Source organism: Trichechus manatus, unplaced genomic scaffold, assembly GCF_000243295.1.
Source record: "Trichechus manatus latirostris isolate Lorelei unplaced genomic scaffold, TriManLat1.0 scaffold00052, whole genome shotgun sequence".
Lineage (NCBI taxonomy): Eukaryota > Metazoa > Chordata > Mammalia > Sirenia > Trichechidae > Trichechus > Trichechus manatus.
The window spans coordinates 6304238-6320228 of record NW_004443988.1 but is presented as its reverse complement, the minus strand read 5'-3'; the positions used below and the strand labels follow the sequence as shown (position 1 = coordinate 6320228).

The 15991-nt window shown below is 37.3% G+C and overlaps 1 protein-coding gene across 3 annotated transcripts in view; it reads right to left on the bottom strand.

The window, feature by feature from the left end:
- Window positions 1-213: 213 nt before the first annotated feature.
- The window catches only part of SELENOI (selenoprotein I), a 42766-nt gene continuing 26988 nt past the window's right edge, over window positions 214-15991 (bottom strand). Inside the window, exons 5-10 of one of the 3 annotated variants that reach the window (XM_004377688.3) lie at window positions 13141-13403; window positions 12058-12166; window positions 6891-6939; window positions 5140-5320; window positions 2159-2344; window positions 214-318 (exon numbers count right to left, since the gene is read on the bottom strand). In XM_004377688.3, the coding sequence (XP_004377745.3) occupies window positions 220-318; window positions 2159-2344; window positions 5140-5320; window positions 6891-6939; window positions 12058-12166; window positions 13141-13403 (887 nt within the window). In that variant the 3' untranslated portion in view covers window positions 214-219. The remainder of the gene's footprint in view (window positions 319-2158; window positions 2345-5139; window positions 5321-6890; window positions 6940-12057; window positions 12167-13140; window positions 13404-15991) is intronic. The other 2 variants (XR_002824318.1, XR_002824319.1) reach the window with 2 other exon arrangements.

The window sequence follows — 15991 nt, the reverse complement described above, 5'->3', positions numbered from 1 at the left end:
TGGTCTAACTTACATTATGCTTAGCCAAAAATTCACATGGTTGTATAAAAAATAAAATAGTAGGCCCAAAATTCCACAAGTTCAGATCATATAAATCATTCCTGCTGTCCAAGTACCACACACACTGAGTTCCCATGTCTGTCAAGCACATCAGTTTAGTTCAGTGGTTATGAGTGAAATATTTATAAGCATCTTATATACAGTACTTCTTTCTGTAGATTACGCGTCAATCTTGGTTTCTCCCATTCCTAGTCAATCTGAGTTTGGTTTCCTCAATGAGAAGGGGTAAATCTGAAAATGGCTGCTCAGCTGCTTTACCTATAGAAAATCAGAACATGAGGCAGTGACAAATATGTACCTGATTATTTTTAAAAGGTACACAGAATTCACTCTCTAGAGATAACAACTCACTGACATGACAAACATTATCAGAAATAATGAAGAGGTTTTTCTGGATTAGGATAGTTACGGTAGAGCTAGATAGCTATATGAGAGTGCCAGAACTAACCCTGGGAGAGTTAGGACTTGAACCTGGATCTGCCTAACTCCAAAATCTAGTCTTTCCACATCCCTCCAGGCTACACAAAATCACATTCATATCTACTGAAAAACGATTACAAAAGACATTGGCAACTGTGTTCTTCATGCATATGACTGACAAAATATCAAAGGGCTAAGTGTTGATACAAAGCATATAACATTAAATTTGCACAAATAAAAATATAAATGATTATGTCTTATATTACAATTCATCAGACTTGTAACAGTTTATTACCATATAATTTCATTTATTTTGTTCTAACAAATGAGGGCTACTTTGGGGCAAAACACTATGGAAACAAGTCTAAGTTTGGCAATGTATGCTAGGTATAAAGTTGTTACCAAGCACAACAAGTGCTCCTCATTTCAAAGATGTATACAAAAACACAGAAGTATGTTTCTCAAACTGATCCACAGCAGGGATCCTTTAAAAACAAGCATACCAAACAGAAGAATTTTAAGAGCCATAAAAATGTGAATACCCTTTTACACAATCCTATTTCCATGTAATTATCCTCAGAAAATACAACAAATGAAAGGAAAAAATTCCTCCAGTTTGTTCACTCCAACATTATTTATAATGGTGAAAATCTGGAAACAACCTAATGACTAAAATAATTGGGTCATGACTACACAAAATTGGGTAATTATTAAGTAATCTCCTTGATGGATATTGTATGGCAATTAAAAAAATCACAATTATGAGACCATGTTAAAATATGTAAAATAATTGGAACAGAATGTTAAGTGGGGGAAAAAAGAAAATAAAAAACTCCATGGTTCTGATTTTCATTTTATTATATCTGTCTTGGTCCACTCTCCCTAAAACTAGTGTGTTATTTTAGAAGAGAATATTAAAGTGTGCAGGATACTTCGTAAGTCCATGCTCTTCTATAGTTCTCCTTATTTTGCTCATTATTTCTGCTGATGAGGGCTCAGGAATAACAGAGATGAAGTTAAGTCTCAAACAATACAAAAGTCTCCCTTTAGTCTAAAGTTCTAACCTCCCTTATCATAGCACTTATAGAATTGGGGGGCATAAAACCAATTTCAGTTTCTTTCCAAATCATGTTTTTGAGCAGTAAAAATGCTCCTAAAACTAAAGAAGTGAAAAAACAGATAATCAACAAATGAAACTATCTGTTCCCATATAATTAAAAGCACAAAATACTTTACAATCCTACTCACCAAGAAAATGTTCTACATTTCTACCCATCTAAAAACAAGAGGAAATCCTGGTGGTGTCGTGGTTAAGAGTTCGGCTGCTAAGCAAAAGGTTGGCAGTTCGAATCCACCAGGAGCTCCTTGGAAACCTGTGGGGCAGTTCTACTCTGTCCCACAGGGTCACTATGAGTTGGAATCGACTCGATGGCAATGGGTAAAAACACGATCTAATCCCTCATAATAATTATCCAGCTTTAAAATCATTTGTAGTTACTATAATATAGTCATTAAACAAATAGTATCTGAAATTACATACCTGGCTATTATCCAAATTTTAAAGAATATCTCACAATCCTTCCAGCTACTATAATAAGCAACTTTCATTTGAAATCTTCCATTCCCTTTCCATTATTTATAAGAACATATGGAACTAATTTTGCTCCTGATTACTCACCACTCGCACTCCATAATGGATGTGGGCCAGAGTGAAAGCTGTTGTTAATGTATATAGGAGAATGCTCTCAGTGTGAGAAGAGGCTACTCTGAAGTACACCACCATGACAACCAAGAACAGTGGAATGAGCAACCAGTTCAAAGTTGGGCACCGGGTACTGCTCATTTGACAAACAATTAGCTGGCACTTGAAGTTCGTAAAAAAAAAAATAAAGAAAATTTAGTTAGCAGAGCACTTCCACAACAAGTCACTCCAACATTTAAAAGCATTCAAGTATCTAAGCCAACACATATACAGTATTTCTCCATTGCTCAACTGTCTACCCAACTGTATGCCTGGACGCACCCCAAACCCAAGGACCCTCAGAGTATATGTCAGAAGACACTGGAAAGAATTTATTAAGAGTGCTACAGAAGGTATTCTTCCACTGAGTAACAGTTTGAATAAAATAAGTTTCTTCCAGTTTTAAGATTCTATGATATCTGTGGGAAAAAAAATGAAAACAGCCTCCCACATTCCTACACAACTAAATTTCTCTACGGCGATAAAGAAGTGCTGCCTCCAGTTCAGCCATGTGACCATCTCGACACCTCAGAACTGCTTTGGCTCCCTTTCTCTTCAATAGCTAACTCAAATATGGTTTTAGTTTTTCAGAGAGCCTTTTTATACAAGGCATTAATGCTTTCAGATTTTTAAACCCTATGAAATCAATGAGACTTGGAGTATGTATTAAACACATTTTACAGACATGGAAACATAAGCTCAGTGGTTAACTTCAAATACAGACCTAAGGACCTGGCCAGAGCTAGAAGACAAGCTTTCTGGCTGTGGGAACTATCAGGGTCTTTTCTCAGCTCCTCCTGATCTCTCCTTCCTGTCTGCACTCTTGCTAGGCCATAACACAGAAAGGGATTTTTAAAAATATGTTGTATTTATTGTAAAGTGTTTTATTCTGTTCTTAAATTAAAAATCAGTTGATTGAACAAATATATGTATGTGCATACATGTATGTGTATAGATAAGTCTTTTTACGCTCTCTCAAAAATCTCTTTCAAGCTCCCTAAACTGACCATCAGATCTATAGCCATTTCAACCACACTGTTAATAACATTTAGAACCTGAAGGAAATCTATAAATTACTCCATGAAGTCTTCAGCAGTCAACCAAAACAAAAAAGTCTACCATAGTTCCAAAATACAACTGTAGTCTTCAAATCCTACTGGTTTCAAAGGACAAAAATAATTTTCAGCATTTCTGTCTTTGAGATTATTAATTCTTCTTTCATATTTCTAATGTAAAATATCTTTAAATGAAAATCTGCCTATTGTAATACTGTATGAGATTTCTCACATCAACAGATAAATGGATAAACAAAATATCGTACACACATACAATGAAATACTACTCAGCGATAAAGAGAAATGAAGTCCTGATACATGCTACAACATGGATGAACCTCAAAAACATTAAGCTGAGTAAAATAAGTCAATCACAGAAGGACAAATATTGTATGATCTCACTTATATAAAATGACAATAGGCAAATGTATAGAGACCAGTTTATTAGTGGTTACTAGGGGCAGGAGGGAGGGGAAGCCATTGTTTGAGAAGCAGTGAGTTTCTGTTTATGGTGATGAGGAACTTGGCATCAATTAAGGGTAATGGTTGCATAACACGATTAATGTAATTGGTATCACTAAGCTGTACATCTGAAAAGGCTGAATTGGCAAATGTTGTGTTATATATAGTTTCACAACAACAATAATAAAAAGGGCAGCCGCTAACTGTTCATGTACATCCAAACACCTCACAGGATTTGTTTTTTAGTTCAGAGGTTTAGGGTCATGGTTTCGTGGGGCATTCCAATTAACTGGCCTAATATGTTTTTAGTGTTTCGGTTCATTGTACAGTGCCTGGGGTCTTAAAAGCTTTCGAGTAGCCAACTAAGGTACAACATTTGGTCTCTATTCCCCTGGAGCAGCAGAGGAAGGAAAGTTAGGAATTGGAGGAGGAACTGGAATGCGTGTCTAACTCCCTCCACGAACAGCTGCCTCCTTTGCCATGAGACAAGAAGAAGTGGATGGCGCCTGGCTACCATTACTGAATGCTTTGATCAAAGACTCTACAGAAGAATCCTGATCGAAGGGGGAAAATGTGGAATGGCATTTCAAATTTTTTTTGGAATCTGAACTTCTGGATAAATTGAGGCTGGATGAACTCCCTCCCAAACTATTGCCCTAAAAAATAAAAAAAAATTTAAAAAACCCCAAACCCGTTGCCATCGAATCAGCTTCGATTCGTAGCGACCCCATAGACAGAGTAGAACTGCTCCATAGTGTTTTCAAGGAGTCGCTGGTGGATTTCAACTGTCGACTTTCAACTGTGCTCTTAACCACTTCACCACCAGGGCTCCAGAGGTAATCTTTAAACCTTAAGCCTTAAACAGAAACTATTCCCTGAAGTCATCTTTAAGTCAAACAACAAAACAAAAAAAACCATTGTCGTAGAGTTGATTCCAACTCACAGCGACCTTACAGGACAGAGTACAACTACCTCATAGTTTCCAAGGAGCGGCTGGTGGATTTGAACTGCTGACCTTTTGGTTAGCAGCCGTGCTCTTAACCACTGTACTACCAGGGCCCTAAACCAAACAATAGTTTAGCTTAATTAGTAAAGAATGTTTGCCTTGAGCAATGTGCTCTTTTAATAATTATCTATATGGGATCAAATTGACAACAGCAACTAGATAAGAAGCTTAGGGGGCAGTGATTTTGGGTTAATCGTAGTGAAATAATTTAGAAAAGGATACTGAGAATGGTGGCACAACTTGAAGAATGTAACCAAATGTCACTGAATTGTGTATGTAGAAATTGTTCAATTGGTGTATGTTTTGCTATGTATATTTTCACCAAAAAAAAAAAAAGAGTTCTCAAATTATCAAATTCTGTCATATATTATGATTTCTAAAAGAAAAAAGCTTACAGTGATGTTGGCAAAGGCTGTTCCAACCATAAAGTAGAATATTCTAGGATGTATTTCTAAAATATCTGAAGGTGACCAGAGGATCCATGCTGTAGACAAAATGAATAGCAAACATGGAGAAAAGAAGGGAACCATAGCTTCATAGGCTGAATTGTGTTTCAAGGTGTTATTTTTATAGCTTCTGGGAAAAAAAAAATACAAAAAATATTATTACATATAAAAAGTACACTATATAGTACTTTGTAGTTTTCAAAGTACTTTCACATTCATTCTCTCATTTTATACTCACAATAATCCTATGGCATAGGCAGAACCAGCATTATTAACACCATTTTACAGAGAGGGTAAGTGAGGATGACAGAATTTACATAGCTTGTTACCAAGCGGCAGGACAAGGACTAGAGCTAAAGTCTACTGACTCCTATTGTTGTTAATTTCCCTCAAGTGGATTCAGACTCACGGAGACGTCATGTGTACAGAGTAGAACTGCTCCATGGGGTTTTCAAGGCTGTGACCTTTCAGAAGCAGATCACCAGGCCTGTCTTCTGAGGCGCCTCTGGGCAGGTTCAAACCACCAACCTTTTGGCTAGCAGTCGAGTGCTTAATCATTTGTGCCACCCAGGGACTCCTGCTCCCAACAATTTTTTTCTCTAAATCAAACTATCAAATGTTGTATTAGGAATGTCTTTGGTCTTTGTTCTATGAGATTATATTCTAATGGGGAAATAAAATAAATACAAAACAGTATTAGAAGAATATCTCATTGGTGCTACTGAGATACAAAGTGATAAGAACTTAGAGTGAGAACTACATGAAAGACTGAACTGAGAGTCCCAATACCACGTTAGTGCCTCTAAGCACACAGGAGGTAATCCAATGTACGTTTGCTAATCTGAACTAAGCCTTAGATTTTAGCCCTCATTCTGCCACTGATTACATGACCTTGGGCAAGATGTTGTCCAGTCAGGACTTCACAGATGAGATGAGGAAGAAATGACTCAAATAATCTCTAAGGCCCTTACAGCTTTACATTTATTTGATGGCCTCTATGACAACTGCCAGCTGCAATAGGAAAGATTCACAGAGTTGGGCTTGACATGATGAATAAGATTCTGCAAGAAAAGCTTATAGAAAGTATTTCAAGCAGAGGAAAACAGTGGGAGCAAAATCACTGAGGGGGAGAAGAGTAAAATATATTCAGGACATATGAAGTAAATTCAGTGTGGCTGAAAAAAGTGGGGAAGTGTCAGGTGAGAGAAATGAAACTCTACCTGCCCCACCCCTACCCCACGAAGACCTTCTACATAGTGTTATTTAGGAAGGATTAGCATAGGTCCAGGGTTTGGTCTTAAAATACACAGGTGTAGAAATTGTATTTTATGACCATGCTATCTACACTTAGAGATAATCAATTTAAAAAACAGAATGTGAACGTATCAATATTCAACAGGAATGTACTCCCTCCTGGTGGACAGATTCACTCACAAAAAATGACAAATCAGAAGACTGTTTGGTGAGCCCAAAACTCTAACAAAGGAACTAGTGTCCTTTTCGCTATGGTTAAATTGACTATATTAGCAATTCATAGATACCCTAAATTATCCTAAAACTCAATCTAGATTCAAAACACAGGTTTCATCCTCTTTTCAAAATGCCCAGACTCCAAAAGGAAAAATTGGTCCTTAAATTCATCTAAGTAACAATTTCTAATGATTTTCATATTTCTCATCCAATTAAAAAATAAAACTTACCTGAAAATGTTTAATAAACTCATTGGAAGAGTCACACATAATGCACAACCTGAAGGGAATAATAAAATTACCATGAATTCTTATTCAAGAGTGATCATTATCACTGAACACATACAAAATATGCTGTATTTTTAATATACCGTATTTTTAGACCCAATAATTTTCAGGTTCAAGTTTACTTCTATAATGAAATTAAGTATATCTGAAGAACATTTACACCTTAAAGAGTGGCAGTACAGTTTGGTGATTCGGAGCATAGACTCAAGGAGCCAGTCTGGGCTTGAGTTTTGGCTGTGCCACTAACTGGTTGACTAGACAACTTAACCTTTCAGTGACTCAGTTTTCTCTTTTATAAAATAGATAATAGTAATACCAACCACATAGGGTTTTAAGAATTAAGTTACTACACATAAAGACACTTGGAACAGTGCCTGGCACATAGTAAACTGCACAAGTGAGGACTACTGGGGCGGCGGATGGTTAATGCACCCTGCTGCTTCCCATGTATACCCATCTTTACCTCTCTAGCCTTTTCAATTTCAACCCCTTCCCCTGCCCTTACTGGTTCTTTCCCCTCAAACCTAAAAACAAGAATGGACTTTCCAAGAAACCCTACCACTGATTCTGCTGCCCTCAATACCTACTATCTTACTCCTGTATTTCTTATCACTGGCCACACTTTTCTGTTCCTTCAATTGCTTAGCACTCTTTTATCCATTCTGCTCCCCCATTCCACAGAAATTGTACTCTTGAAATTTACCAGGTCTCCTATATGATCAAATTCACTCCTTAACATTCTCACTCTCTGACATCTAAGCAAATGCCTTTGTTGACTACCCACTAACTGCAATTCTCTCTTCCCTTTGCCTTTATGATTTCATTCTCTCAATGTTCCTGTTAGCCATCCAACCATTTCGTTTTGTGTCCTTTATCAGCAACTCTTCCTCCTGTGTATTCCTAACTGGGCATTCCACTGTGCTTATATGCTCCTTCAGTGACCTAATGAATCCTCTCCTTGAACTACAAGCTTCCTGCAAATGACTCCAACATCTAGTTACTTAGCCTTGGGCAAATCAGACAACCTTTCTGAGTTACAGATGCCACAGTTGTACAATGAGGATAAGTTAAATGATTTCCTAGTGTCCCCTGCAGCTTTAAAATCATTTGATTCTATTATCTACAGAAATGTAATTTCCTTATCTTTCTCTTTCCAACTCCAAATCAACATATCTGGCAACTTCCTAGAAGCTTACATTTAAATGTTTCATTGTCACTCAACATATTAGCCCTAGTTTGTCCATTTCTGACTCCTGGTGACTATACTTGGCTTAGGGAATTAATGCAGCTATGACCTTATGGGCAGAAAAACATTCCTTCAAAACAATTCTTAAGACATTTTGCTAAAAATCAATGAAAAGACTGGAAACCACCAAATAGAAATCTTATCTCAAAAGGTGAATTACTCTGCTACTTCCAAAATCAAATGGAACTAAGTGTCCCAAGTTAGAAGATTTTAGAGGAAAAGGAAGAAGGCAAGCTGATTCTCTCAATGTCCCCAGAAATTCTTAGCAGCAAAATTACTCCATGTCAAGCTGGGAAGTCCTGGAGGAGAGCCAGGACTAAATGAATTAACCCGGAGCCACCTGTAGCTCTGGAGTGTTGGAAATAGATTGTGACAACTTGCAAAAGATTTGCTACCAAGAGTATTCTGAGTTTCAGATGTCTTAAAATAGTTTTATCTTAATTAGAGTACATGCAAAAAGCCACAGACTGCCAAAGTGGAAAACTTCATGTTCTACTTCTTAGTTGAACAGCACTTATGTACCTAAAATACATCCTACACAGAGAACTTAACTGTGAGTTTAAAAACTTATCTATTAAAATCTATATCCCAAGTATATAAAAATAGTGACAGAATCTACATATATGCAGACCTGCTTTTGGTATTACCATAATTGAAAACCCAGACTTCATAATATAGGAAGCTTAACTGCTATAGAAAAAGAATAGTGGTAGTCATAAAAAAGACTGAATGGAATGAGACACAATCCAAGGATAAGATGGCTGTAAAAAATATTTTGGTTCTGCACATTTCCAGTCATGTTTATTAAATAAGAATTTCAATTAAAACCACCAAGACAAAAAGTACCTTAAGGAAAGTAAAAAGACAAACAAACTAAGTAGGCAAACGAGACCCCAGGGTGCATGGTGAAAAAGACAGAAACTTGAGGAGGTTCTATTCTTGAAAAACAGAACTGCTCTTAGTGAAGTCTGAGTTTGCTGTATCTTTCACTAAGTATCCTTCCAATGTGCACTCAGTTCGGTCTGCAAAAGGCAGAAGTCGTACTGGCTTGAGCTATCAGAGGACAGAACAAAGGGCTGGCAGAGCAACTAAAGATTTAAGAGGTGGAACCCTGGAAGCAAGGAAAACAAAGAATATTATTTCTTTTTATAGCTGGATAACTTATCTATCCAGCTATAAAAAGGAATAAAGTATTGACAGATGCTACAACATGAATGAACCTTGCAAACATTATCCTAAGTAAAAGTCAGACACAAAAAGCTTTGGGATGATAATAAAAAGTTCTGGAATTAGATAATGGTGATAGTTGTACAACACTGTGAATATACTTAATGCCACTGAATTACACACTTTAAAATGGTTATGATGGTAAATTTTATGTTATGTATATTACCACAATAATTTTTTAAAAAGGAACCAAACAGAAATTCAAGAGCTGAAAAATACAATAACTTAAATGAAAAAATTCACTAAATGGGCTCAACAGCAGATTGGAGCTGACAGAAGAAAAAAGCAGTGAACTTGAAGATACATGAATAGAAATTATCCAATACAAAGAATAGAGAAAAATTAACAAAGACTCAGAAAATTACCTGCAGGGCAATATCAAGAAGTCTACCATTTGTGTAAGTGGAGTCACACAAGAAAAGGAGAGAAATAGAAAAAAAATATTTGAAGAATGGCTGAAAACTTCCTACATTTAGTCAAAAATATTAACTTACAGATCCAAGAAGCTCAACAAACACCAAGGGCAAACACACATACACACACACACACAGGCACATCATAATCGAACTGCTGAAAGCCAAAGATAAAGCAACCATCTTGAAAGCAACAAGAGAACAATAACACATTACATACAGGATGATAATGACATATGGGCTCACTCAGAAACAATGGATGCCAGAGGACACTTTAAAAAAAGAAGAAAACCTGTTGCCATCGAGTCAATTCCAACTCATAACGATCCTATAGGACAGAGTAGAACCACCCCATAGGGTTTCCAAGGAGTGGCTGGTGGATCCGAACTGCCAGCCTTTTGGTTAGCAGCCGTAGCTCGCAGTAGCTCTTAACTACTGCGCCACCAGGGCTCCAGAGGACATTAGAGTCACATATTCAAAATGCTGAGAAAAAAGAAAGGCAAAATAAAGATATTTCAGATAAACAAAAACTGAGAAAATGCTTTACTACAAAATCTGCACTGCGAGAAATGCTAAAGGAAGTCCTTCAGGCTTCTAGAAACGGATATCATATGGTAACCTGGATATACAGGAAGGAATGAAGTGCAGCAGAAATGGTAATTATGTGGCTATGTATAAAACACTATGTATTATAAAATAACCAGGGGTGAGATGGCAGTGATGCGTATGAAACAAGACTGGCACTGATATTGAAAATTGCTGAAGTTGGTGATGGTACAGAAGGATTTATTATATAAAGAACAGAAGTGTTTGAAATTTTCCATGATAAAAAGTGGGGAAAAAAAATGGAGGAGTGGGGGATCCTGCTTCCTACCTTGGTGGCCTGTCTACTATACCTAAAGAAGGCAACCTCCCAAAATGGTAAACAGGAGCCTATCAACCTCCTACCAACCTTTCACGCCTCCCCTCACCCTGAGGCTCCAGTCAGACAATCCCAGCATTCACCTCAACCCCCACCACCAATTTTATCATAGAAACTAACCTGCTTAGGCCCTAAGGCCTTTCTATCCATTTGTATCTACCTAAATCTAATGCTGAAAAAAACTGCTTTATTTATATAGAAACATGTGGGCTTTTGTTTTCTTTCAGAGGGGAGAATTCAGATAAACTTATAAGTTACAAAGAAAATTATGCGCCTACTGGCAGACAAAAAAATAAGTCTCCTATCAGAGGAGTCTATCTTATCTTTAAATTTAATATTAAAGAGGCAGCAAACCTGCCACAGAACAAGCTGCTTAAATCAAAAGATTTATTACATGGTAGGAGATGAAAAATGGCTAGCCTTTTCAAGGTAAAGAAGTAACAGTTCATAAAGTTACCAAAAAATGAACATTTAGTAGATTATAAGGGAGGCAGAGTTCCTCAAATATACGAGGTTCAGAGCCACAGAAAAGGCCCAAACCACTCCTTTTCTGAAACCCAGTGCCTAATACACCACATGCTCAGCTGTTTCTAAGCGTTACCTAATTCCCACTCTCTTGCCAAGGTTCACCAAAGGAAAGAGGCATGGTTAATTTTACACAGGGAATGCAGCAATATCCAACAAGTAAGACATTTTACTTCTAGAAAGGTCCTTAGTGCCACTCCTGGTGCCCCAAAGTAACAGCCCAGATTCCTCTTCCTCAGGGCTTCTTTCCATAACACCCACTCAGCCTATCATCCTGGAGATATCTCCTAAGGCTAAATCAAAAGGGAAACATTACCACTACCAACAGCCTTTACCTCACGTTCAGCAGGATAAGTAGGAAGGTACGTGAGAGGAACAGAGGCTCAATTACTTTCTAATAAGTAATGGCAATTACGTTAAACTCTATGTTTCATCTATTCTATTTCATACAAACCAGCAACAGTCAACTTTCAGATAACTATGAAACCGATAGCAAATTTCCACCTAAACGTGGAACCTCCAATACAGTCTAGATTAATGTGAATAGTTTACAAGGCTTACGTGATCTATTTTGATATTTTCCTCTGATTAGAAATAGCTTGATGCAGAACAAATAAAAACATACAAAAAAGACACCTTTTCCCCCTTTATGTTAAGGCTGAAATCCTAGAGGGTTGTTCTGCTGGCTGGAGGGCCACTGGTGGGGATATTTAGTCAAATACTGACTTTTGATAACAAAATGATGATTAAGACAGGCTTCAACATGGAGCTTCTTACCAATAATCATTGTAGTGAATAGGTCTCTATATAAGAAATTAAACAGGAAAGGTTCATACCAGGCCTCAACTCCCACAATCGCAGTCACTATGTAGACAAAAGAAATAGTCTGGAAGGAAAATGCAGACAAAAGCATACAGAGGCATTAACAGCTGGACAGTTCAGGGAGTCAATAATGCCTTATGTAGCATAAGTCTAGTCAGACAGTTTTAGTAAAAGCAAGAAGTATGCTTAAACTTGATATTGTGGCAAGTCTTCTTGCCTTTAAAAAAAATTACTGTCAGCCAACAATGCCATAAAATCACTAACTTCTAAACAATGCAAGCAACTGGCCATCTTTTGGAGCACTTTAAGGCACCTCATAAATTGGTTAAGCCAAAAGATGACCAAATTTGCCCACCCAATCATTTCATTCCTTAAACCCACTCCAACTTCTGATTTCTTTACTGGAGCCTTAGGTGCAAATGGGCAAAATGGCAACACAAAAAGCTGGGATTCAAAGGCAGGGAGAGTTAATAACAGCAAGCCTATTAAGAAGAGAAAACAAATTCTCTGTACTCAAAAGTTGAAGATGAAGACAAAATACCAACAATTTAATTATATGTGCATATCTTTTTTTATGAAATCAGCAGTTCAAATGAATGGATATTTAATAACATTAAGAAATGGTTGTTAACTGCTTGGCTAACAGTGGCATTATGATCATGTGTGTTTTTAAAAGGGCCCTTATCATTTGGAGATATTTACTAAAATATGTATGACATAATCTCAGGAATTTCCTTTAAAATCATTGCAGGGGGGCGGTGAGGAAGGGAATAGATAAAACTAGACCTAGACCGGCCGTGTTGGGATGGTAACTGCTGAAGCCAGGTAATGGGTACATAAGGGTTCACCATACTATTCATTTTATTTTTGTATATGTTTCAAACTTTCCATAAAAAAGTAAAATAAAATAAAACAAAGAAAGAAAAAAGCACACACCGGTTCCAATCAAAAAGCATAAGGGCAATAAAGAAGGAATGACAAAAACTTTCTGAAAAATTCCTGGTAATGTTGAAAATTTAAGGCTGAGCAGGTACTTACCACCTGGCTAACGTCATATCCCCATGGCAGGAAAAGAATCCCTGTGTTATACTTTTCCCAGTGAGACAGGATGAAGGAAAACAAAACTACCCATAGCAGGAGATAAAGAACAAAAACACTGACACCAGTTGATCCTCGTCCGAAGATGGAATACACAGTTACAACAAAGTACACACATGACCAACTATCCAGGCCATGGTCAAAAAGTTCCCCTAAGGGGGTGCTGGAGTTGGTTCTACGAGCTTGCTTTCCATCCACACCATCTGGAACAGAAACACATGCCACAGGAAAAAGGTCAACATCTGTACCAGGATGGAGAACGTCTTCTTTAATAAACTGAGGAAAAACAATCAGCGTATCACAAGAATGTTACCTAGCTATGGTAGCCAGTACTAAAAAAAAAAAAATTCAACCCTTAATTCTCACAATTCAAAGACTGCAGAAATAAAACCTATAATGTCTTAAAGTTTAATCTAAAAATTAAAATATAGTATACTGAATGATCTGAAGAAGCTGCTTTCTATTGGATTCTGAATTCCTCCAAATCTGCCTAATAACTGGGTTGTTCTACTAGGCATAAATTCTCAAGCCTCCAGCAAACCTTCACTATCTGTTCATTTACAATTCATCAAACATTCCATCCTCTAGTGTCTAAAAGCACTCTCTACTTCAGTCACGATAGCTATTTGATCCTGTTTGATATTATAGCCACTTACTTACAGATCTATTGCCTCCATGAGTGCTTTTGCACATAGTAGTTTAATGCAAATGCAAGAATTAAATTTATTGAAACTGTGCAATGCACTATTCTTGATGAGTGAAGATTACAAGGATGAATAAACTAAGTTTCTGCCTTCAGAAAAGTTTACAACTGAGAAAGGAGGCAGAATATGAAATATAACATATGATGATTAAAGGTATGGTATGTCACAAACCATAAAAAGTACAGAAAAGAGAAGGGTTCTCCTCAGGCTAATCTAGAATGGCTTTCCAGACAAGAGGAAATCTGAGTGGAGATGTAAAGAATGAGTTGGATTTCAGCAGATAAGATAAAGGAGCATGCCATTTCAAGAAAAGGGAGAACTATCAGCAAAAAGACTGAGATGGAAAAGCACAACGCACGCTCAGGGAATGCCAAGTAGTTTAGTTTGACTAGAAACTAGTATGTGAAGAAGGCAATAGAAAGAGGCTAGAAAGGAGGTGCGAGCCGGATTAAACATTTTATGGGGTCTGGGGAGCTACAAAAGGTATCTGAGTAGGGGAGTGACAATAGTAACAGCAATGCTTCTGGAAGACTCACCTGACATCAGGGTGAAAGACAGACTGGAGCGAGGAGCACTATGAGTAGACCTAAATTAACACGGAATGCAGTGGGAATGAAAGGCTGGGGGCAGGTTAGATATTAAGGGGGTAAATATGACAGGATGCAACAAAAGATAAGATGTGAAGTCTAAGGGCAAGGAAGGAGACAAAGGTGGCTCCAAAGTTCCCAGCCTGGGTAACTAAAAGAATGGTAGTGTTAATAGAAATAATGAAGTCAGAAGGAGAAACAAGACTGACAGAAAACATGCTGAGTACAATTTTAGATACTGCACTTGGAGTGTTGGTAGGATATCCACATGGTAATGTCAAGTGACTCAATCCAAGGGTACTAGCTACTGAGGAGATAACGGCTAGACACAGGCACGGGGATCATCTTACTAATCTAAGTAAGAATTAAGATTACCTAGGGAATGAGGAAAAGGAGAAAGCTAAAGATAAAGCATAGTGGAACACCTTCATTTAGGGGCAGAAATACAGGAGACTGTGAGAGTGAAAAGTATGATGAAACCTAGTTCAAAATGAAGAGTCTGAATTTAAAAAATTTTTTCTCCAAAAGAAATACAGTGTTAACTAAGTGCACTAGAATTAGGCTACCTGTAAAGATTCAGATTTAAGGAATTACAATTTTCTTATAATGACCGTGTTCATCTTGCTCACACAGTATTTTCCCCTGTGTCTACCTCAGTTCACTGCAAATAGGGCCTTCATAAATATTGTCAAAGGAATATATGAATCCCAAACTCCTGCCCAAATACTGCATCCCTTCTACAAGAGATGGGAAATTTACTGCTCCCTTAAGTAGCTAAAATATTTCCTTAAAGTCTTTCCTCATTATTCATTGGCTTAACAATGTCCTATTTTCAGTGCAACTCATGTGCAGTTATTACGAACAGTGAATTCATGAGTTATGTATTAGGTTTTATACTTTTTCTCACTGAACCCATTCTAGCTCCACAACTCTGGAGTACAGATGTTTCAGGTTTTTTAGTGTTTTATTTTAGAAAGGTAATCAGGACATACACTATATATTATGAACAGACCTGGGAGGGCCCTGGCAGCACCCTGTGATCAAACATATTAATATTTCTACAGCAAAATGTATGAACAGCCACATGCGGCAGAATAAATAAAGATTATAAATTGTCTTGTGTTAGTTCAAGACAGGTTTTGCAACAAATAGTTCATGTTGAGTCAGGATTTCTTGCTGGAATCGTGGACCTGAAACAACAGGCAGATGGCACAATACATCAAAAGACATCCAGCTCTTAAAGTCAGAGCTCACAGGCCACCCTTACCTTTTCCCTAGTCCTGTCAGCAGTCCTTGGAAGCAACATCCTCTAGCACCACTTTAAAATCTCATCTTTAATGACAAATGCATAAAAGCCTCTGCCTAAATATGTAACTTTTAACAAAGTTTTCCCCCAATTCTTCCAAACTTCACTGATCTCTTGCTTCTCTAAACTCCTGAAGCTCTGGTCATCACCATGTTAGCATTTAATCAGGTACCAAATTAGGGCTTTAGGAGTGC